Source organism: Cervus elaphus, chromosome X (genome assembly GCF_910594005.1).
Source record: "Cervus elaphus chromosome X, mCerEla1.1, whole genome shotgun sequence".
NCBI lineage: Eukaryota > Metazoa > Chordata > Mammalia > Artiodactyla > Cervidae > Cervus > Cervus elaphus.
Window position 1 is genome coordinate 91,935,950 of NC_057848.1, and position 23,854 is coordinate 91,959,803.

The window sequence follows — 23,854 nt, forward strand, 5'->3', positions numbered from 1 at the left end:
TGTAATCCACCAGGCTCCTCTGTACATGTGATTTTCCAAGCAAGAATACAGTAATGGGTAGTCATTTTCTCCTCCAGGGGATCCTCCCAACCCAGGGATCTAACCCCTGTCTCCTGCATCTCCTGCATTGGCAGGTGGATTCTTTACCACTGAGCCACCTAGGAAGCCCAATAATAAAGGTAGATAATTTCAATAAAAATTACAACGAAATTCTTGGTTACAGTTTTTCTTGTCATTAGCGAGTCCAGGGATTCCCAAGTGGCGCTAGTGATAAAGAACCCGCCTGCCAATGATGGGGATGTGAGACACGCAGTTTTGATCCCTGGGTTGGGTAGATCCCCTGGAGAAGGGCATGGCAACCCATTCCAGTATTCTTGCCTGGAGAATCTCCATGGACAGAGGAGCCTGATGGGCCCCAGTCCATGGAGTTGCAAAGAGTTGGACACAACTTAAGTGACTTAGTATGCAAAGAGAACAGGGGCAAGAAAACTAACAATCTCCTGCTCAGACGATAAAGAATCTGCCAGCAATGCAGGAGACCTGGGTTTGATTCCTGGTTTAGCAGTATCCCCTGGAAGAGGACATGGTAACACACTTCAGTATTCTTGCCTGGAGAATCTCCATGGACAGAGGAGCCTGGCAGGCCCCAGTCCACAGAGTCACAAAGAGTCGGATACTACTGAGTGACTAAGCACAGCACACATACCTCCAAATGCAGCATCACTTGGTTAATCTATTGTTTTAAATATCTGCTTTTATATAGTGATTAAAAAAAAAAGTATTGCCATAAGTGTTGCTAAAACAATTAATCTCAATTGGAATTATCATGTAGTGAGCTGGGGATGTTGTTGTTGTTGTTGTTCAGTCCCTAATTCATGTCAGACTCTTGGAGGAAATGCATGGTTGGCCAAAAAGTTCCTTCGGTTAAGTACATATAAAGGACGCATTTTCCATTTTCACCAAGAACTTTATCGAACAATGTACCCAACATTTTGTTCCACTACATTCTGCCATTTTTTCAGGCAACTTCATAATTCAATCTTTCCAAAACTTTTTTGGGGGAAGTCAAAGAAATGTTCCAGGGGCCTTTTATAGCCTTTCTAGGGAACTGAATTTTTTTTTCCATTAAAATAATTTTGTAAAGACTGAAATAAATGGACATACAAAAGTGCAATGTCTGGCGAATATGGCAGATGGATCAAAACTCCCCAGCCAAACTGTAACAGTTTTTGCCTGGTCATCAAAAAACATGTGGTCTTGTGTTATCCTAATGGAAGATTATACATTTTCTGCTAATTTCAGATGCTTTTTGTTGAGTGTGGCTTTCAGTTAGTCTAATTGAGAGAAGTACTTGTTGGAATGAATTGATTTTCTGGAAGGCGCTCATAAAAGAGGACTCTCTTTCAATTCCACCATGTACCCATCACCTTCTTTGGATGAAGGTCAGCCTTTGGTGTGGTTAGCTGTGGTTCATTTTGCTTGCTCCATGGTTTCTTCCTTGCCATTTTATTGTACAGTATCCACTTTTCATCACCCTTCACAGTTTGTCTTAAAAATGGAATGTTTTCATTAAGTTTAAGTAAATAATCATATGTGAAAATATGATCAAGGCTTTTTTTTTTTCACTTATGTAGAACCCAAACATCAAAATGTTGAGCATAACCAAGCTGGTGCAGATGATTTTCAGCACTTGATTTGGATATTTTGAGTATGCCAGCTATCTCCTGCATAGTATAACATAAATTGTTCTCAGTGTCTCATTTTAACCACTGTCAACCTCAACTGGTCTACCTGACTGTGGAGTGTTATCCAGGAAGAAGTCTTCAGCAAGAAATTTGGCCATCGCTTTCGACATGCTTGATCACCTTCTCCATACACTGCACACAACTTTGTATTTCAATTGCAAATATATCTGAATGCAAATGTCACAATCTAACAACTAGCTCAGTTTCTGCCATATAGTGGGACTTCCATAAATTTTTGTTAAGTGAATGAATGAATTTGAGTCCCCATAGCACACACGATAATGTGTATTTGAGACACAGCAGTCTCATTCATATCTGCTACCAGCTTGGTCTAAGAAGAATATGAGGCTATGATACAGCGTCCAGATGAGTTGACAATATGCGATAATTATCAGGTCAATATCTATAATTCACATGTTCTTAATTTGGACTGTTGCTGTTTGAAGGAAAGTCATGTTACAAGGGAGTCAGAAGCCCAATCAACAGAGATTATAATTCTATGCCTCATAACTTCGGACTTTTAAGATTAATTGATGTTCATTTTTCCTGTAAATTGTGTATCACTCAATTACATTGATACATATCTTGTTGACTGTTTACAAATTGACTCTTTACTTTTATTAATCATCTTTCCAGATGGTTTTGCAAATTTTACTGTCAACAGCCTAAGTTTGACTTATTTTTAACCACAATATTTTTTTCCCACAATGTGTATATACAAGCACACATAAAGTTGGATAGATTGAAATACAGATACTTGACCATATGTAAGCAATCGTTGCTTCAGAAATATATGTAAAAGACCTAAATGCTTGACCTTATGTAAATAATCCTTGATTCAGAAATGGAAAGGAGGTTCGGTTACTATGGAGATAAGCAGTGGTATGGTCAATAGAAAAATCCAGTGAGACATTGAGAAGCAAGATTTGATGGTGCATCATCTTCTAGTCAGTTTAGTCCAATGAGCTCAGGACACAAATGGCCTTTATCCATCACCACCACTGATACTTAAAATTCAGCTAGTTAAAAAACAGATGCTCATACTTACAGTACTGTAGGGGGAACTCATTCTGAACCTTAACATACATTTTGTCAGTTCCTTGATTCATTTGCTGAAAACAATTTTTATACTTCCCGTCTGGTGGCTCAGACGGTAAAGTGTCTGCCTACAATGCAGAAAACCCGGGTTCAATCCCTAGGTTGGAAAGATGTCCTGGAGAAAGAAATGGCAACCCACTCCAGTACTCTTGCCTGGAAAATCCCATGGACAAAGGAGTCTGGTAGGCTACTGTCCATGGGGTCGCAAAGAGTTGGACACAACTGAGTGACTTCACTTTCTTTCACTTTCTTATATATTTATTTTTTGCAATAATATTAGACAAGATCTCAAGTTTTCCCCACATTTGATACTACACCCAATAAATAAAGAGCTACTTTTCACTATAATGTCAAAATTTTTAAAAATCTATTAGGTTAAATAGCTTTTTCTCAAAGGATTGTTTGTTCATAGTATATATATTCCTTAAAAAACTAAAACGTAGAGCTGCCATATGACTCTTCAATCCCACTCCTGGGAATATATCCAGAGAAGAACATGGCCCAAAAAGATACAGGCACTCCAGTGTTCACTGCAGCACTGTTTACAATAGCCAAGACATGGAAACAACCTAAATGTCCATCAACAGAAGATACTTATAATTAAGAAGGAAAAGGTAAAAATGACTTGTATTTACATGATATCAAATGTGTGGATAAAAAGTGAATTGATCAATTATTGAACAAAATTATTTCCATACAACCTGGATATTGAAATGGCTCTAAAGTTAACATCACAATTACTGGACAATTTTTCCAGAAAAAAATATTTTGATATGATATAAGCATAGCCTTAAGGAAAAAGAATGAAAAGATAGAAGAGTGCATTAAGAAAAGTTAAAGTCTAATGAAAATCGTCAGAGGCAAAAAGAGAAAATTAAAGTTACTGAATAACTGAAAACTTGCTTCAATTAATTCAGTTTAAGATAAGGTTAAATAGGAAATCATCATATAATTAACATTTGCTGGATTTTCTGATTCCCAAACTGGGATATTCACAATATGTATTGCTCACATAAACAATAAAAATGGTCAAACTACCTATGAATATAGATATGGTCATAGACCAAAGACTGAGATGTATTGTGTATTTAAAATTGCATTGAAAATGTATTTACTATAATATGTAAATTGATATTACTTTCAATGATTACAAATGTATCTTTTTCAGTCACTGTTAAATTGTCATTTAAAAATGTTAAAATTGCACTCAAATCATGTGTTAGTTTAGGTATTTCTAGCAGACAAACTTGCAAACCTAGGCTATTGTTAGTCTTAAAACTAGTATGCATATATACCTATAGCTAACATCTAAAGTTACATTTGACCATAGTAAGTCAACTAAATGTGGGAATTTGGTATATGGTTTTAGAATTTTTTTTTTTTATTTAGTTACTCTAAATCACTTCAGTGTCTTTTATCTCCACATTATTTGACATGAAATAACTTATAAAAGACAATATATCCTAAAAGGTAAAAAGCTAGAAATTCAATACATTGAATTTAAACAGGAAATTTTAAAAATTAATTTGTTTATTTTGATTGCAGGCTAATTACTTTACAATATTGTGGTGGGTTTTGCCATATATCAACATGAAACAGCTACGGGTGTACATATGTTCCCCCATACTGAACCCACCTCCCACCTCCATCCCCACCCCATCCCTCTGGGTTGTCCCAGAGCGCCAGCTTTGAGTGCCCTGCTCCATGTATCAAACTTGCACTGATCATGTATTTTACATATGGTAATATATAATTCGATGCTATCCTCTCATATCTCCCCACTCTCACCTTCTCCCACATAGTCCAAAAGTCTATTCTTTACATCTGTGTCTCTTTTGCTGCCTTGCATATAGGGTCATCATTACTGTCTTTCTAAATTCCATATATATGTGTTAATATACTTAAACAGGAAATTTTGTGTGTTTTAGCAAGCTGAGTTTTCTACTTACGAAAAAAGGCTTTTTAGCAAGAGAACTACACTTGCTTTAATAGATTAAAACATAACAAGGCAAATCTGTATTACCTTAGGATGGTGCATTCCCAGTGGATGAATAATTCCCAATTAATAAATTATTATATCTCATATAAGTTTCCTTCCTCTTGAATAGAGGAAATGTGGGTTAATTTGTGTCCTAAAAGGTGTTCAATGAACAAAGTTGTAACAGTTTTTCAACAGCCAATGTCTGAATTGTGGTTTTGATGTGAGAAAACATTGAAGCTACTCTTGAGCCCTTTCTGAATATAATTAAGATCTGCACTTGAAAAGTTGCAATGTCTGTGTCAAGTTACACACCTCCAAAGGAGAGATTTAAAGTTGAAGCTAAATAACATTCAGATCTAAATAATAATATTCTTTCTTTCCGAATTTCTAATCTCCTAAGCCACAACTCCTCAAATTTTAATGAAAGCTTAGTTTAAGAGCATATATTTTCTTTCTTTTATTATTTTGATTGTGCTGGGTCTTCCTTGTCGTGCTCAGGCTTTCTCTCATTGCAGTACACAGGGCCTTCTCTCTAGTTGCAGCACCAGGGCTTCTCTTGTTGCAGAGCCTGGGCTTCTCTAGTTGTAGAGCAGGAGCTCTAGAGCACATGGGATCAGTAGTTGTGACCTGCTGGCTTCTCTAATTGTGGGATCTTAGTTCCTCGACAAGGGATCAAAGCTTCATCCCCTGCATTGGAAGGTGGATTCTTAACCACTAAACTACCAGGGAAGTCTTGAGCATCTATTTTCTTAAAAAAAGTTGCCACATATCTTAAACACAACATGGTGAAGTAATTCCAAGCAGTGATGGTAACAGAATGGAATTAGAAAGCAATGGTAAGCTGTTATTCCTATGACATTATAGATTCCCTCTATTAAGAATATTCTTATCTATACTGAAAGCATGTGGAAAAATAAGCTTAACCAAAAACACATAGAATATAAAAGAAAATGACATTGCTTGCTTTCTCTTGATAGTACTGATGAAAAAGATTTGCACTAAATATTAAATTATATATGGTTAATGCTTGGTATAAAGTGTTCCAGTGAGGATGAATTTCTGTTTTATATTAAAATATCAATAGGGATGCTGAAATAGCAATAATATTCTCTGCTAAGAAAAAGTATTAATAATAAGTGTTGTAACACCTCAAAGCACAGTGAATACATCTCTCAGAAATACTGTTATGTGCCATGCAAACAAGTTTTATGTATTGAATAGTATGTGCCAGGCAGATAATGACAATTATTTTAAAAGGTTCTATATCTAAGAATTTTTTTGATCCTGCAATACACCACCAAGAATACATCAGGGATTTGTGGGGTGCCATTCATATTTAAACAGATTTCTTGATAACAGCCACTTGAATAATGAGTGCAGAGTGAGAAATCAAGGATTCACAGTTCACACTCTTTAGTAAAAGCAGTATAATCTTGGGTTTTTTTGCACATTTCGTAAATAGGTCAGAGTACTCTATATGTTGTCAGTTTCCAGAGTTTATTTCATGAGCACCTGATGTTTTCTTGCCGTTCAGTTCTTATGCACTTCTCTCACTACCATTGCCTTTAATTCACCCTCAGGATTCATTTGAACTCCACCTTTAGCTGGCTACCTTCTACTTTGATCATTTTCCAGAAATCTTTCTTGTTTGACAAAGCTTTTGGTTATTGAGGGGTGCTACAATATAATCACAGGGAGAATGGAAATATTATTCAACTAGTTTATGTTTATATATTTCTTTTTTTTTCATTTATTTTTATTAGTTGGAGACTAATTACTATACAATATTGTAGTGGTTTTTGCCATACATTGACATGAATCATCCATGGATTTACATATGTTCCCCATCTTGATCCCCCCTCCCACCTCCCTCCCCATCCCATCCCTCTGGGTCTTCCCAGTGCACCAGCCCTGAGATGTCTCGTGCATCCAACCTGGGCTGGCGATGTGTTTCACACTTGATAATATACATGTTTCGATGCTGTTCTCTCAGATCATCCCACCCTTGCCTTCTCCCACAGAGTCCAAAAGTCTGTTCTATACATCTGTGTCTCCTTTTCTGTCTTGCATATAGGGTTATTGTTCCCATTTTTCTAAATATATGTGTTAGTATACTGTATTGGTATTTATCTTTCTGGCTTACTTCACTCTGTATAATGGGCTACAATTTCATCCATTTCATTAGAACTGATTCAAATGTATTCTTTTTAATGACTGAGTAATATTCCATTGTGTATATGTACCACAGCTTTCTTATCCATTCGTCTGCTAAAGGGAATCTAGGTTGCTTCCATGCCCTGGCAATTATAAACAGTGCTGCGATGAACATTGGGGTACATGTGTCTCTTTCAGATCTGGTATCCTCGGTGTATATGCCAAGGAGTGGGATTGCTGGGTCATATGGCAGTTCTATTTCCAGTTTTTTAAGGAATCTCCACACTGTTCTCCATAGCGGCTGTACTAATTTGCATTCCCACCAACAGTGTAAGAGGGTTCCCTTTTCTCCACACCCTCTCCAGCATTTATTGCTTGTAGACTTTTGGATAGCAGCCATTCTGACTGGCATGTAATGGTACCTCCTTGTGGTTTTGATTTGCATTTCTCTGATAAAGAGTGATGTTGAGCATCTTTTCATGTGTTTGTTAGCCATCTGTATGTCTTCTTTGGAGAAATATCTGTTTAGTTCTTTGGACCATTTTTGATTGGGTCATTTATTTTTCTGGAATTGAGCTGCAGGAGCTGCTTGTATATTTTTGTTTTTAATCCTTTGTCTGTTTCTTCATATGCTATTATTTTCTCCCATTCTGAAGGCTGTTTTTTCACCTTGCTGATAGTTTCCTTTGTTGTGCAAAAGCTTTTAAGTTTAATTAGGTCCAATTTGTTTATTTTTGCTTTTATTTCCAATATTCTGGGAGGTTTGTCTGGGAGGTGGGTCTTGCTGTGATTTATGTCAGAGAGTGTTTTGCCTATGTTCTCCTCTAGGAGTTTTATACTTTCTGGTCTTACATTTAGATCTTTAATCCATTTTGAGTTTATTTTTGTGTCTGGTGTCAGAAAGTGTTCTGGTTTTATTCTTTTACAAGTGGTTTACCAGTTTTCCCAGCACCACTTGTTAAAGAGGTTGTCTTTTATCCATTGTATATTCTTGCCTCCTTTGTCAAAGATAAGGTGCCCATAGGTACGTGGATTTATCTCTGGGCTTTCTATTTTGTTCCACTGTTCTATATTTCTGTCTTTGTGCCAGTACCATACTGTCTTGATGACTGTGCCTTTGTAGTAGAGCCTGAAGTCAGGCAGGTTGATTCCTCCAGTTCCATTCTTCTTTCTCAAGATAGCTTTGGCTATTCGAGGTTTTTTGTATTTCCATACAAATTGTGAAATTATTTGTTCTAGTTCTGTGAAGAATACCGTTGGTAGCTTGATAGGGATTGTGTATTTTATGTTAATAGATTTCTAATGACTACATTTAAGTCACTCAGTTTGCATCTGACTCTCTGCGACCCCATGGACTGTAGCCTACAGGGCTCCTCTGTCCATTGGATTTTCCAGGCAAGGGTACTGGAGTGGGTTGTCATTTCCTTCTCCAGGGGATCTTCCCAACCCAGGGATTGAACCCAGTTCTCCTGCATTGCAGGCAGACACTTTACCATTTAATACACTATTACCTTGACTTGGGAGAGTGCCATGAAAAACATTATTTCAACACTTCATTCAATAACAACAAAATATCAAAAACCATACATATCATGGTTGTTATTTGGATCAGCATAAATAAATGGGCACATTACTATCCTTACTCAATACCTAGATTTAAAATATGCAATATTAAAGTATGCAATAGCCATGGGCTTCCCTAGTGGCTCAGAAGGTAAAGAATTCACCTGCCATGTAGGAGACCTATGTTCAATCCCTGGCTCAGGAATATCCCCTGGAGAAGGAAATGGCTACCCACTCAAGTATTCTTGCCTGGAGGATTCCAGGGACAGAGGATCCTGGCAGGCTACAGTCCATGGAGTGACAAAGAGTTGGACACAACTGAGCAACAAACACTTTCACTTTCTTTGCCATGTTATAATCATCATGACATGTTTTAAATACTATTTAACTGTAAGATTGAGTAAACAATCTAACTGGACTCTATTAACCAGGGACTGAATAAACCTATTGAAAACAGGTACTGCCTTTTTGGAGGGTTTTATATCATTAACAATCACACATGCATATATTTACTAGGCTTGATTAACCTCATTGACAAACATGTTATTGGCCATTGCTTGCCCTTTCTGTGGTTACTGGTCCTACTTTGGCATGCAAACTATATTTTACCTCAATAAAATTAGGGCACTATTTTCATAACATTCATGAAAGGACCAGTCAGTCCAATTTTTTCCTCAATGAAACTTAAGATTTTATATGGAGGCTTTGCCACAGAAACAAATCAAATTTGCTAAATCTAAATTAAAGACAGTAAGAATTGAGTAAATTAGTTCTCAATGTTGTCTAACATTTGAAAAATCTAGGAAGCTTAAGAGACTACCCATGCTTGGGTCCCACCCTAGAGATACTGATGTGCTTGCTTGGGATGCAAACTGGGCATTGCCAGGTTTCAAAGATTCTTAGGTGAGTCTAACATATAGTCAGAGCTGAGAAACACTACAAAAACTACCTCCCCACTTGAGAATCACTGTGCAGTGAGCCATGTTAGCTGACAATCATAAGAAGATTGGGAGAAGCAACTGGACTAATTGAGTATTTGCTACCTACTTGCTTCACAAAACCCAACAAAAGCTAAAAACTTTACCCACTAAGAACTTTTGTTTACTAAGTTTATTACATTGGTTTCTGCTATGAAATGTGATTCTTTTTCCTGCAACAGGTGGCTTCTTTCCTCAGCTGTGTATTTCCTGTTTTGCAATAGTCACTGCAGTTTTTATGGCTAATCCAAAGCATAACGTTTTCAATCAATTTAGCACCCAGACAACTTTACATAGGCATTACAGAGATAGTATCTTCTCATCAATAAAAATGATACACAACCTGTTCTGAGTTACACAGCAAACAATTCCCAACAATCACCTTTATTACAAAATATGAAACAGATCCCAGAGACAGTTCCTTTAATGCTAGAGATTTACAGCATTGCATTCACAACTGCTTACTATGAAAAAAAAAAAAACTAAAGGTCAGTATTTGAGATTTGCTCCCCTACACAACTTGTTTTAATGAAAATAAGGAGGAAAATCTGTCATGTTAGTAATGAGATGCACTGTTTGAAGCATTATGCATTTCAAGGAGAAAACCCAATTCATTCAGCAATCAATGTTTAAAGTATATTTGGATAACAGTAGCTCTCATTCATAAATAATAAGCTGTTATCTGATAAATACTATAGGCCAGGAGGAGTTAAATACAATGCGAAGGGGTATGCTACTTGAACAGAATAAAAATACAGTGATTTATGTGACTGATATAAGCTAAAAAGAGACCAAAATATAGGTGCTCAAAAACATAAAGAAGAAGCCATTATATGTTGAAGAAAGGTTATTGAATTTATGGAAGCTCTTACCTCTTAATGAGTAAGCCTGATAGAAAACTTAAGTACACATGAGTGGAATTTCTTTTTATTCAAGAAGAATACTCTATAATAGATTATTATAGTAGCTAAATAAGATTGTTAAATAAGCTAGTTGAATAAGATTGAATTTTTAGTTTGCATATCTATTTTCCTGACTACATAAGGGGGTCCTTGAGGTCAAAGAAACTATCTGAACCCGTAGATATTTTCATCACAAAGCACAGTCTGACACACAGAAGCCATTTGGTATATGCTTGTTAAATAAATGACAAATTTTCATTAAATATTTACTAGGTTTCAAGTAGTGTGATAGGCATAGACTAAGTAAGTTACAAGACATCTTGAATTATTAATTCTTTATACCTCAACATTAGACTGTAAAATTTATCACTTTAGTGTCTCTAAAGCATAAAAGTTAATCCTAGAAACTTCTTTTAGGCCATCAAGAAATAATTTAAGTAAATGAGGTAGACTAGTTTCACAGGAATCCTCAATAGATGGGCTAGGAAATTAACTAACATGTTCATAGCTTTTTGGTAAGATAACATCTGATGATTAATTCTCAGAGGCTTCCCTGTGAGTTCCCTTTGAGTTAAGTGGGATACTTGCCCACCTTAAAAATTAAATGCATGATGAGGGGCTAATATGTGAGAAATAAAAGAATACAAGGAAGTATGTCAAAGATAATGTATCTAACCTAATGATCACAAGATACAAGACTCTAAAATTTCTGTTTGTATTTATAAATGTCTGATTTAGCAACACTTGCTAACTATTTCTATTGAAGAAATGTATGTTCAGAAGAAAACTCCTGAATCTTCCAATATAAATGTTGTTTAGTAAAAAAGATGACTGGCACTATTACTCCACTTATATTGCACTCTAATGGGACTTCCCTATAGCTCAGATGGTAAAGAAATCTGCCTGCAATTCAGGAGACCCAGGTTTGATCCCTGGGTCAGGAAGATCCCATGGAGAAGGAAATGACAACCCATTCCAGTATTCTTGCCTGGAAAATCCCATGGACAGAGGAGCCTGGTGGGCTACAGTCTATGGGGTCCCAAAGAGTTGGACATAACTAAGAAACTAACACGCACATACAGCACTCTTTTTTTTTTTAAATTTTTTTTATTAGTTGGAGGCTAATTACTTCACAACATTTCAGTGGGTTTTGTCATACATTGATATGAATCAGTCATAGATTTACACTTATTCCCCATCCCGATCCCCCCTCCCACCTCCCTCTCCACCCGATTCCTCTGGGTCTTCCCAGTGCACCAGGCCGGAGCACTTGTCTCATGCATCCCACCTGGGCTGGTGATCTGTTTCACCATAGATAGTATACATGCTGTTCTTTTGAAACATCCCACCCTCACCTTCTCCCACAGAGTTCAAAAGTCTGTTCTGTATTTCTGTGTCTCTTTTTCTATTTTGCATATAGGGTTATCGTTACCATCTTTCTAAATTCCATATATATGTGTTAGTATGCTGTAATGTTCTTTATCTTTCTGGCTTACTTCACTCTGTATAATGGGCTACAATTTCATCCATCTCATTAGAACTGATTCAAATGAATTCTTTTTGACTGCTGAGTAATATTCCATGGTGTATATGTACCACAGCTTCCTTATCCATTCATCTGCTGATGGGCATCTAGGTTGCTTCCATGTCCTGGCTATTATAAACAGTGCTGCGATGAACATTGGGGTACACGTGTCTCTTTCAGATCTGGTTTCCTCAGTGTGTATGCCCAGAAGTGGGATTGCTGGGTCATATGGCAGTTCTATTTCCAGTTTTTTAAGGAATCTCCACACTGTTTTCCATAGTGGCTGTACTAGTTTGCATTCCCACCAACAGTGTAAGAGGGTTCCCTTTTCTCCACACCCTCTCCAGCATTTATTGCTTGTAGACTTTTGGATAGCAGCCATCCTGACTGGCATGTAATGGTACCTCATTGTGGTTTTGATTTGCATTTCTCTAATAATGAGTGATGTTGAGCACCTTTTCATGTGTTTGTTAGCCATCTGCACATACTGCACTCTTAAATCCAGATATTTTGTCATAGAAAAAGATAAAATATTTGAATTGATATTGTCATGCATTCCCAGACTTCATCTACCTTCATGAGTCTAGTCTACTTATAACATTTGTCATTAATGTGTGCTTGTTCTAGTCCTCAAATCATGCTGCTTAAGGGACATAACACATACAATAAATATTTAAAATAAGATAATAAAGGAGTTTTTGATGTTTGAAAGACTCAATAAAAATTCTACATATCTTGTTACTATAAAGATCACAGAATTTTGGATATTAGAAAACAATTAAAAATTAGCATCACTGCTAAAGAACATGGTATAACGTATGTGAACATGACTCATATATGCAGTAGAAACTGAAAAAAATCTGTCCTCTACTGGTGGCAAAAAAGCAATAGATCATGGAATAACTAAGCCTCAGCTCAGTCATGGAGAAAAACATATGATTGAATGAAATAAACATGATTTATCTAGTAGTCCAAAAGAAAGTAATCAGCAGATATCTCTATAGCAATGATATTGGCAAAGTTTATTAGAAAACATTATCCAATAAATCGGCTAAGAAAGCTTCCTCTCCTAGCTACTTTCAGAAATCAAAATATATGAATTAAGAAAGTGATATGCCTAAAGTGCAGGCAGTATTGTAAATCAACTATACTTCAATTAAAACAATTAAAAAAATAGGAAAGTAAACTTTAAAAACCACCAAAACTTTAAATGGATGAATTATATCTCCAATAAAGCTGTAAACCAAAAGAAGATGAAAGCAAAATAAATCTTTTTATAAACTAAAACAAGGGGAATTTTCCATTTCAAAGGTGTCATTAATTTAGCAGTGAGAACATCTATGTCACTGTTTCTGATATGAAAATCTAAGTTTAGAATAGAATTGTAATTGTTTCAATTGTTTGGTTGAGATCAGAGGCATAAATCCTAATCTGAACAGTATACTTTAGAGTATCAGTTTCAATGTACCAGTGGTTGAGTTATTCATAAACTGTACCAGACAAGGCATCTAAATTATGTACTGACTCAGATGGCACTGACTGAACAGAAGCAAGGACTTTCAATAGTCACGAGAAAAAAAAGAATGGAAAACTGCCCAGTCTGTGAAAATGGAAAGAGTACATACAGGATAGGCTGAATTTGCAACTACACCTAACAGTATTGTAAAGCTAAAGACCTGGGAATAGTGTATTTAATACACATAAGAGTGCTATTCAAATACACCTTGAAATTGCTTTCTTCTTTTCTACTTCTTTGAATAAAATATATTTCAAAACCTTTTAAAACTCTGACTTATTTTACTTAAGATGGCACTGTCTATTGTTTCCCATACATTCAGAATAAGGCATACAATTGAAATGAATATGTATGATTTTATTTCAGACTGTCCTCAGTACTATGCCACACACAGAGTGAAAACATCTGTTTCTCAGAGATACAATGGGTGAAATTTTGATGCTGCAAGGTGAGACAATGGGTAGGCAAAAGACTTAGAACGTTTTCAATAGAGGCTTAGAGTTTTTCACTAAGGGACAAGGAAGAGGACACAGCACAGGCACCCCCCCCCATCCCCTTTTTTGGCATAAGAGGGAAGAAAAATAACGTTTTTAAAGAAATAACCCAAACTGGACAGTTCAGTCAGTTGGGACCTTACAGAAAAATACTTGAAGAAAATATTCAGAGCATCCAAGTTTTAAAAAGAAGATTCTTCTCAGCATTGATTTTCCTAGGATACTTCCACACACACCAAAGAACAGGTTACAACTGCCTAAATTAGGGCTAAGGAGTAGCTCACTGTTTGGGATATGCATTTCCTTATATTTTACATGAAGTTAGAGGACCCTAAAAAGATTTATAAATCCATATATAATCAAGCATTTGCTACTACATTAGCTGAATACTCCACATTTTAATTTGGAAAAGTAGAAGTCAGTTTCCTTTGGTTTAAGTCAGTTCGGTTAAGCTCATGAAAATTTGGAAATTTAAAATAAGACAAATACAGCAAATATTTATAAAAAAGTAAACATGATAGGATAGTGTGCTAGTGATAGGTTCAGGGCAGGCCATCCCAAGATATACTGCTTCAGCTTATTAATTATTTTGAATTAAATTAACAAGAAACAGCAAGTGCAAGGACACTGACTTTCCTTTTTCCCTCTAATAACAGGAAATGAATCTCCAATGTGAAAGATATCTTTCCTGTTCAAGGAGAAAGATAGAGATTCTCATCACCAGAGTCAAAGAAGTCTGGGCTGAAAGGTTGCACAGAAAATCCTTGCTACCTTACTTCTTTACTAAGTTTACTACCCCAAACCCAAACCCCTGAATATTGTCAATTCTTCACAAATTTATTGTTTCTTTATCTGAAAGGTATAAAAGCTGCCTGCTTTGGTTACTTCTTTGAGCATTTTGAGCTCCCATACATATGAAATTAAATTTGGTTTTCTCCTGTTAATCTGTCTTGTATCAATTTAATTATTAGACCAGCCAAAGAAATAGGGAAAAGTTTTCATTTTCTACACTGGGAATTGAAAGGATACGGAAGAAATACGTTCTCTATTAACATGAACTCACAATCCAGTTGTGAACACTATGTTTATGTGTAGAAATGGATGGACAGATCACAGATGGTTTTATGGAAGAAAGGTTCCCAGAAATATTGAGAGAGGGACAGTTTTTAAAATGTCAAATGTAACAGAAATTCTGGAGATAGTAAGCAGAAAATATTGGACAAATGATGAAAGGGTTATATTTCAACTGGAAGGAAAGATAATAGATTATAGCAGAAAGTGTGTGGTGGGAAAATGCTGTTAATAGATATGATTCTCTCAATTTAGTAGTAAATTGCAGCAATGACTAAAGAGTATTTAGTCTACTTGGAGGGGTGGCTATTTCACATTTATTTTCCTTGACAAATGGCATTCATATATATTTAAAGGAAAAATGGAAGTGGCGTGTAGAAAGAGACTAAAGAGCTAGATACTTCAACAATTAAAAGGGAACAAATAAGACACTAGAAAGAAAATCAGAGATATATTGGGGTTACAAAGATGGTTTCCATCTTAGGACAGTAGGACCTAAAGTAATTCAGGGTTGGAAGTTGTAAAAGAAATTTGAAGATAGTTGAAAAGGTTTGGGACAGTCATTCAAGCCCCAGGACATAAAGTTAATGAAAAGGAGCATAGAAAGACTTCTCAACAATACCTAGAGCCACAGGGGATGTTTAATACTGTGAATGTGTAGTAAGTACAATTTTGTGATTTTTTTCTCCTTTTGCCAAAGAGTATTCAGTGACCTATGGAGAATATGACCTGTGATGGGACTACAGTTGGAAACTGGCACTATAAACAGAGTGAGAATCCAAGAATGAAAAGTCAAGAATGGCAATGATGAAATGGGGAAAGAGATATAACCAGGAAGAAATCTCATAAATTGGGATATGAACAATTAGAAGACCTAAGAAGGAAAAGTTCAAGTTAACCAGATAGGATAATACAATGCAGATAATCAAGTTATGGTAATAAAAAGAGAAATAATTCAAAATCATGGAGTCCTTGTAATCACTGTATATAAGGGCTATAGGATCAACAAACCCAGCAATGAAGATAAATTAAAAACAGATCAACAAAAACAAGCATGTAAGACAACATAGATATTTATTTATGGTGATAACTACATTAACAGTTTTAACATTGAATATCAGATGCAAGCAGAAGTCTTGAATAAGCACAGAAGGAGAATCCAAAGATCAAACCAGAGATATCCTTCAAATTATCTGTCACTTTTTTGGCTACTAAATTTTCAGTCACTACCCATTGAGTTAAATAATCTATTCCAAAGCAAAATAAGAAGCTGTTAAGACACTACCAAAAGACTCAGAATATACCTGCAGTACAATGTCCCTGTAAGATCCTATCTATGGAACATATGCAGGAAAAAGGTAAATAGGTTTGCTTGTGGGTGGTAATGCTAAATTAGAGCACTTAGTGTGATTTAACTTTCTCATAGCATTATTAACATCCAATTGAATGATAAGGAAAACTGTTTAGTATAAAAGAAATAGCATTCACAATTGCTGTAGATTTAGCTTCATGCATTTGTTAGCTTATCATGCTGCAAAAAGTATGTATAAAATAATATTTCATTAAAGCCAAGGCTTGTGGATATATCTCTTCATAAACATACTCTTAAATTAGTTTCATTTAGAGATAACCTTTAAAAAATATCTCAATATGCTGTGTTGTATTCAAACTCCTAAATTATACAGTTAGGATGATTTATGATGAAGAAACTCCCCCCCCCCAAAAAAAAAAGAGACTTCCCAATATTCTTGGATTATTGAATAGGATAAGGGAAGAAGAAGTGCCATGGAGACATCACTAAATATATATATATATATATATATATATATATATATTCTTCCACATTCTCATTGCCTCCCTCTTCTTCATGTAGCCTTGGAGCAAATGGTTACACAAACACCAGAGGTCTGGAAGAGGAGAGGCCAATGACAGACAATGGTTTTTATTTGCTTTTTGACTATAGCTACTCTTTCTGATACCCGCTAGCCTAGTCTGAAAGAAGCCACTTTGTAAATACACCTCAGGCAAATATAAAGAAATAAGAAATATACTTCTTTGAGGACCTCACTCAGTTCTGTTTCTGCCATCTTCAGTTTAGAACTTTTGTGAACATACTCTTTAACAAGCATGGGCATTTGTGCAAACCCTGAGGGCAATTTGGACTCAAGCTTAGCTAAATGGGGAGGTATCTTGGGGAAAAAAAAAGTCTAAGTGGAAATTTTTAGGTTAATACTAAGGGAACCAGTTTGTGTTTGAGCAAGAAACGTTACTTTGTTTTAATATTAACCAGGTCCAAGCAATTGTACTTCTCTCAAATTGAAAATAAAAGTAGCTAACAGTAATTTATTCAATCATAGGTGGTTATGTATTGAAATGTGGTTTCCCTTTAATTAACTCTTAGCCCTCCCATACTAAAGAATGATGGCACTATGGAGTATGGCATTTGCCTTGTTTTTCTCTTTGAATGTCACTAGCTTCTCTATGAAACGTAATCTTTTAAAAGGGAGGTAGAAAAACTTGTCTATCTTTGTACTTTAAACCTCTGATTTGGAATCTAAAAAAAAAAAAGAAAAAAAAAAAAAACACCTCTGATTTGGAATCTAAAACTAGCCTGTTTGGTGAGGCCTCTGAAGTCATTTAAATGTAAATAGCTAGGGCAGTCATTGAGCAACTCTAGTCCTTTGATGTTTGAGACTCTAGGACAAAGCACTCATTTAGATACTTCATTCTTAGCTAATATGGGGCCCTTTTTTTTTTAACAAATGCAGGAACCTTATATTTTTCACTTTGAATTAAACTGAAAACAAAAGCCATATTTTATAATCTAAATTTAAAAGCCTACATAGCAGAAGTTCAAGAGTTCAAGAGATTATTGAACTTTTTATGGAAACATCTGCAATAAATCCAAGGTTAATGAATATTCTGACACTATATATTTAAGGTTTATAGCTTCCTGAATTTAATATCCAAAATATGAATTTAATATCCAAAATCAAATGTATATATAAATGCAATGAACCAAAAATAAAGGGCATCAGAGGACAGACCTAATCTCCATAGTATATGTTAACCATATTACATCAAGCTAGGTATGGAGTGAAAGGGCTTGATAAGTAGCATCATCAGAGTTGACAGAGGTAATTTTTTTAAAAAATATTATTCTTCCAGAAGCATCTTAAAACATTAAACATATTCAGGGTAATTACTAAAACACACACACACATAAAAAACAATTTTGATATGAAAAAAGTATTTGTTTTATGATTTCAAGTTTTTCTCTTTTCTTTTTTAAAAGTTATTCTGGACAAATTGTCTGGATTCAAACCATATCTCTTCTACTTGTGAGCTCTATACTCTGGCAAGTCACTTAAGCTCTCTGTACCATGATTTTTTCATCTGTAAAAGAGTTTATAGGATTCTTGTTAAGACTAAATTTGTAGTAGGTATAGAGACAAAGATGTGGGTATAGAAGTATAGATATATACATATATGCACTTATATGTATGCACACATACACACACACAGTGCTTTGAACAGAGTAAGCACAATATTAGTGAGTTAATGTTGCTGTGTTTACTTTGGTATAGAAAGGTGCTGGGAAAAATGACCAACTGCTCACAGCTGTCCCTTTGCTATCCTCTGATTTTGAGGCGGGAGAGAAGTAGGTAGGGCACAACCATTAAAAGAATGACACAGTTGTTGAGAAAAACATGATGCCACATAAACTGGTTAGAACCTACTAGGTCCAAGATGGTGGAAGATTTCACTTCCAGCGGACCTCGAGCCTCATTATATGCTTATTGTAATGTATTAGCATATGATAAATGACATACCCACTGGCACCATTATAGTTTGGAGGCCAACAGTGAAAGACCCAAAAGTTGGTGGTGTCCCAATTCTTGGAAGTCTCTGCCCCTTCCCAGAAATAGTTGGAATAATCCACTTGTTAGCCTATGAAATTACCTAGCCCATAAAAACTAGCAACCTGTATTCCCCGGGGCCCTCTCACATTCTGAGATGGAACAAATTCTGCCTATGGAGTGTGTGTCTGCCTGAATAAATTGGCTTCTATTCTACTTGGACTCCTTGACTGTGCAAAGCCAAAGACCTTCCCTTGGGGGCCCATCCCAGGGAATTGCCTGAGACCTGGGATATGACCATTCCCTTGCCACCTCCTTCTCTTACAAGACTTTGTCTTGACCAAACTTTAGTCAAGCATTTCTCTTTCTTCCAGGTGTCAGAGCTCTGGTTGCTCCCAAGCAATGAGCAAGCACTAAAACTGTGGAACACATTCCCTTTATAAGGGTCTCCTGGGAATCAGCAGACCACAGCAAGACACTTTTCCTGGTGGATCTCACTGGTCACTTATCATGCTTGTCCAGTTTCTTATTTAAAAATTATGTTTATTTCTGCTTACTCTTTATAACTTAAATATATATATATATTGTTGGATTTTAAAAACTTGCAGATTTCTGAGATCAGACCCTTCTCTCTATTCTGAATAAAATCTCTCCCTAGGCACAGATTTGCTTTGATTTGACCAAAAAAAAAAAAATCTTTCACTAAAACCACCATTTCCATTGCTCCTTATATTGAGATTATATTAATGTTTTAATATTCACAATTGAAATGTTTTAAGTTAAAATTTCAGGAGCCAGGTACTTTCTGATTTCTCCCAGACATTGTATACAAAGGCCTAATTTTTAAAAAATAAAAAATACTTTTCTATTTATAGAATAACTACACTAGATAAAATTTGCCATTCTGTTCTTCAAAATTCCAACTTATGACTGAGAAAACAGGTCCATTTCTAAATTTATCAGATGATTGAGAATGTTGGAACACCTAAAATCTGTAGAGCTTCTCCCTTTCACTTTATATAGCTAGTAACATTTCATTACCCTTGTTTCCTTCCTTTTAATTGTAGAACTCTTCTATGACCTTTTGCCTTCTGGGGGGAGTTAGTTCTCAAAAAGTCATCATTCCAAGCTCACAGTGATAAGATAGTTCAGAAAGGCATTTGGAAATTCAGAAAGTGAAAATTTTCTAAATGCTGATATTTTAGTTTATCTCTCAAACACTAATGAAAATACATTTTGACATTCTACTCAGGCACCATTTTCTGGTAGTTCTCACACTTGATAAAGCCATCCAGGGCTAACAGAGTACCTCTAGCATAGTCTAGACCATCCGTTGGTAAGTTGTTTTTCAAAAACAAAATCTAGTCTCCCAAACTATAGGAGGATAATTAATATTACACACAAAAAAATCACATTTAACCTAGCATATGGTTATGGCAATGCTTTGGTTCCTAATATGAGCAGCATTTAAGGCTTACTGATTTTAATTTCCAAAATATCTTCCATCATAAGCTTAAGGGAAACCCATTTTTTTCAACCTCAAAACATGGTGAAGAAACCAAGGCATAAATTCTAGGAAATAAATGACAGTAAATTATTTTTATCTTTAGTGGTGGTGCAGTCTAATCAATGAGGTAATTAAAATTTAACAATATGTGTGACCTAGTTTATTTTTTTAATAGTAAAAAACTTCAAATTTTTCTAGAAAGCTAGACTGTTCATCTATATGTGAGCAGAACTTAAAATTTTCACATTGAAGGAAGGAAAAATATACAACATGAAAAGTCTCTTCAAAAAAATGTTATTGGGAAAACTGGACAACTACATGTAAAAGAATCAAACTGGACTACTTTCTCACACCATATAGAAAAATTAATTCAAAATGGATTAAAGACTTAAATGTAAGACCCGAAACCATAAAACTCCTAGAAGAGAACATTGGCAGCATGGTCTTAACAATATCTGGGTGGGGGGGGGGGGTCTGTTTCTCAGGGAAGGGAAACAAAACAAAAATTAAGCAAATGCGACTACATCAAACTCAAAAGGTTTTGCATAGCAAAGGAAACCATCAACAAAATGAAAAGGCAACCTGTTGAATGGGAGAACATATCTGCAAATGATATAACTGATAAATGGTTAATAGCTAAAATGCACAAAGAACACTTACAACTCAACACAAGAAAACAACCTGATTAAAATGGGGAGAGGAACAGAATAGACATTTTTTTCAAAGACATACAAATGGTCAACAGACTCATGAGAAGATACTCAACATCACTAATCATCAGGGAACTTCAAATCACACCTGTCAGAATGGCTATCATTAACAGACAACAAATAACAAATGTTGGTGAGGATGTATGGAAAGGGGACCCTTTTGTGTACTGTTGGTGGGAATGTAATTGGTATAGATACTGTGGAAAACATTATAGAGTTTGTTCAAAAAATTAAAAATAGAACTGCCATATGATACAGCACAAAAACACTAAATCAGAAGGAGATATATATATATATATATACACACACACACTCCAACTCTCATTGCAGCATTATTCACAATAACCAAGATATGGAAGACACCTAAGTGTCCATCAGTAGATGAATGGATAAAGAAAATGTGGTATGTATGTATATATGTAATAGAACATTATCCAACCATTAAAAATCATGCCATTTGTGACAACGTAGATGAATCTAGAAAGTATTTTGCTAAGTTAAATAAATCAGACAAAGACAACAACTGTAGGATCTCATATGCAGAATCTAAAAACCAAAACAAAACAAAAACAGACTCATAGATACAGAGAACAAAATGTGGTTGGCAGAGGTAGAGATAGAGAGATAGAAAAGATAGAAACCTCCAGTTTTAAAACAGGTAAGTCATGTGGATGTAATATACAGCATAAAGGATATAGTTAATAATATTGTGATAACTTATATGATTGTATATGGTTACTGGACTTATCATGGTGGTGATCATTTCATAATGTATCCAAATGTCAAATCACGATGTAATACATCTGAAACTAACATAATATTGTACATCAATTACATTTCAATTAGAAAAAAAATTCACATTGAAATATGACATTTTAAAGCCCAATTTCTCAGACAACATCAATCTACTGATTAATCATGTTTATAGTATTTTTCTCTGTGACCTTATCCGGCATCATCATGCTTCATATTTACTAACTTTTGCTGTCACTGTTAATTGTGAACTGACACCAAAATGGTCCCTTCTATTGCCAAAATTTATCATAAAGTAACTACATTACCAGACAGTCACAAAGTGATGCTGTCAGCAGTATGTTGTTTAGGCACATTGGGAAAAGAAAGTGTTGGTGAAAAATAAAATAAGCCTTGAAAATTGCTTCCAGGACTGTGTAAGTAATACAAAATGTAGAGACAGCTCAGCTTGAAGCTCTTTTAAGGCAGAACTGCAGCATATGTCATCTTAAATACTTACAGTTTTAACTGCCCTTAGTAGCTACTGTAGCTTCAGAAATTTAAGAAAAGATAGCACAACAAATTTTGAAGTCACTTTTCTTTGAAATTTGCATCTTACCTTTACTGCCTTTTTCCCCTCGGATTTCCGCTGATTTAGGATAAAATGTTGGCAAAGGAAGCAAAGGAAAACAAAACAAAAACAAAACATCAGTTTCAATTTGTTATTGCAAGTACATTAAAAATGTCAATATTCTCAGTGCAATAATACACAATTTTGGTCTTCTAGTGAAACTATTTTTATGTGTTGCATTCTTCAGTGGTTTCAGGAAAAGTATATTAACAACATTGTAAATATCATGCAACAATATGTAGAACAATATAAAACCTTCGATTGGCATCAAAAATGTTTATATGCTTAGCTCACATAGACATTAGCCAAGAAAAGACATCTTTCCAATAAGATATTTTCTTATTATATCATTTATTTTTCACTCATTTTAAAATGGATGAGTTTTTATCTCAAGCATGAACACATTTCTTAAAAAAAAAAAATAAGCTGGTTGGAGATTCATGATTTAGGAGTAAACATAAATATCTATACAGCTTTGGATACTCTCTCTAAATACCTAAATATTAATTTTTGTGGGTCTTAGGAACACCTTAATTCAATTCTATTCAGCTAAATCCTTTTTGCAGCCATCATGGTAAAGTCATTCTTTTCGCTTTTATTTAAAACTTCTTTTTTCATCCCATTCAACCTCAGGAAATGAGCAGTAAACTGGTTTTGAAGACTCTGTAAGCGTTTAGGCCATTTATCCTTTGAATTCATTCTCCTTTGTATGGGATGAATACATCACATGATAAAAGTATCATGTACCTAACATTTCTAGCTAATTATGGTCCCCAAAGTCTTTTCCCCTAATATTTTATCACACTTTCCTACCATAGTTACAGTTGTGTAAATGTTTCTTTGAGCATCTCAGAAAATTGGGGAGGAAATAGAGTTGAATTTGAAATAAGGGTATGTACAAAAAGAGATACAATAAATATAGTAAGGGAATGAATGCTGTTGAACAGTGCTTTGATATGATTTCAGATTTATTTGTTCATTACAAATATTAAGCTGTTTTGATCTAAGAACAAAGTTTTTAAAAGTAATATTGTTTTGATAAGAGAACTGAAGTTGTTACGTCAAGATGTCATCATCAACATTTGCAACTGTTGATAAGTACTCAGTAGTAGTTCAGATACTAAGGGGCACTGCTGGGGTCTTATCAATTAAGAGCAGATGAAGATGCAACTATGACAAGGAGATATTAAGAGTACAAATATCCAGAGTCTATCAAAACCATCTGAGAGTGTTCAGTCCGGACAAGGTGACTCTTGCTGATCTAAATAGCTCTCTGATTTTGGAGTATTAACTCCTGCCTAGGAAGGTGGATCTCTGCTTAGCAGTAGTGAAATCATGCAGTGGCCTGGAAGGAGATTATCATGCTGGCCAGCATTAATGCCTTCATT

At 35.2% G+C, this 23,854-nt stretch overlaps 1 protein-coding gene across 2 annotated transcripts in view; it reads right to left on the reverse strand.

Moving 5' to 3' along the window:
* Positions 1-23,854, reverse strand: part of PCDH11X (protocadherin 11 X-linked) — a 940,417-nt gene that overhangs the window by 440,005 nt on the left and 476,558 nt on the right. For both annotated transcript variants that reach the window (XM_043896468.1, XM_043896469.1), the window contains exon 5: positions 22,455-22,484. In XM_043896468.1, coding sequence (XP_043752403.1) covers positions 22,455-22,484 — 30 coding nt within the window. The remainder of the gene's footprint in view (positions 1-22,454; positions 22,485-23,854) is intronic.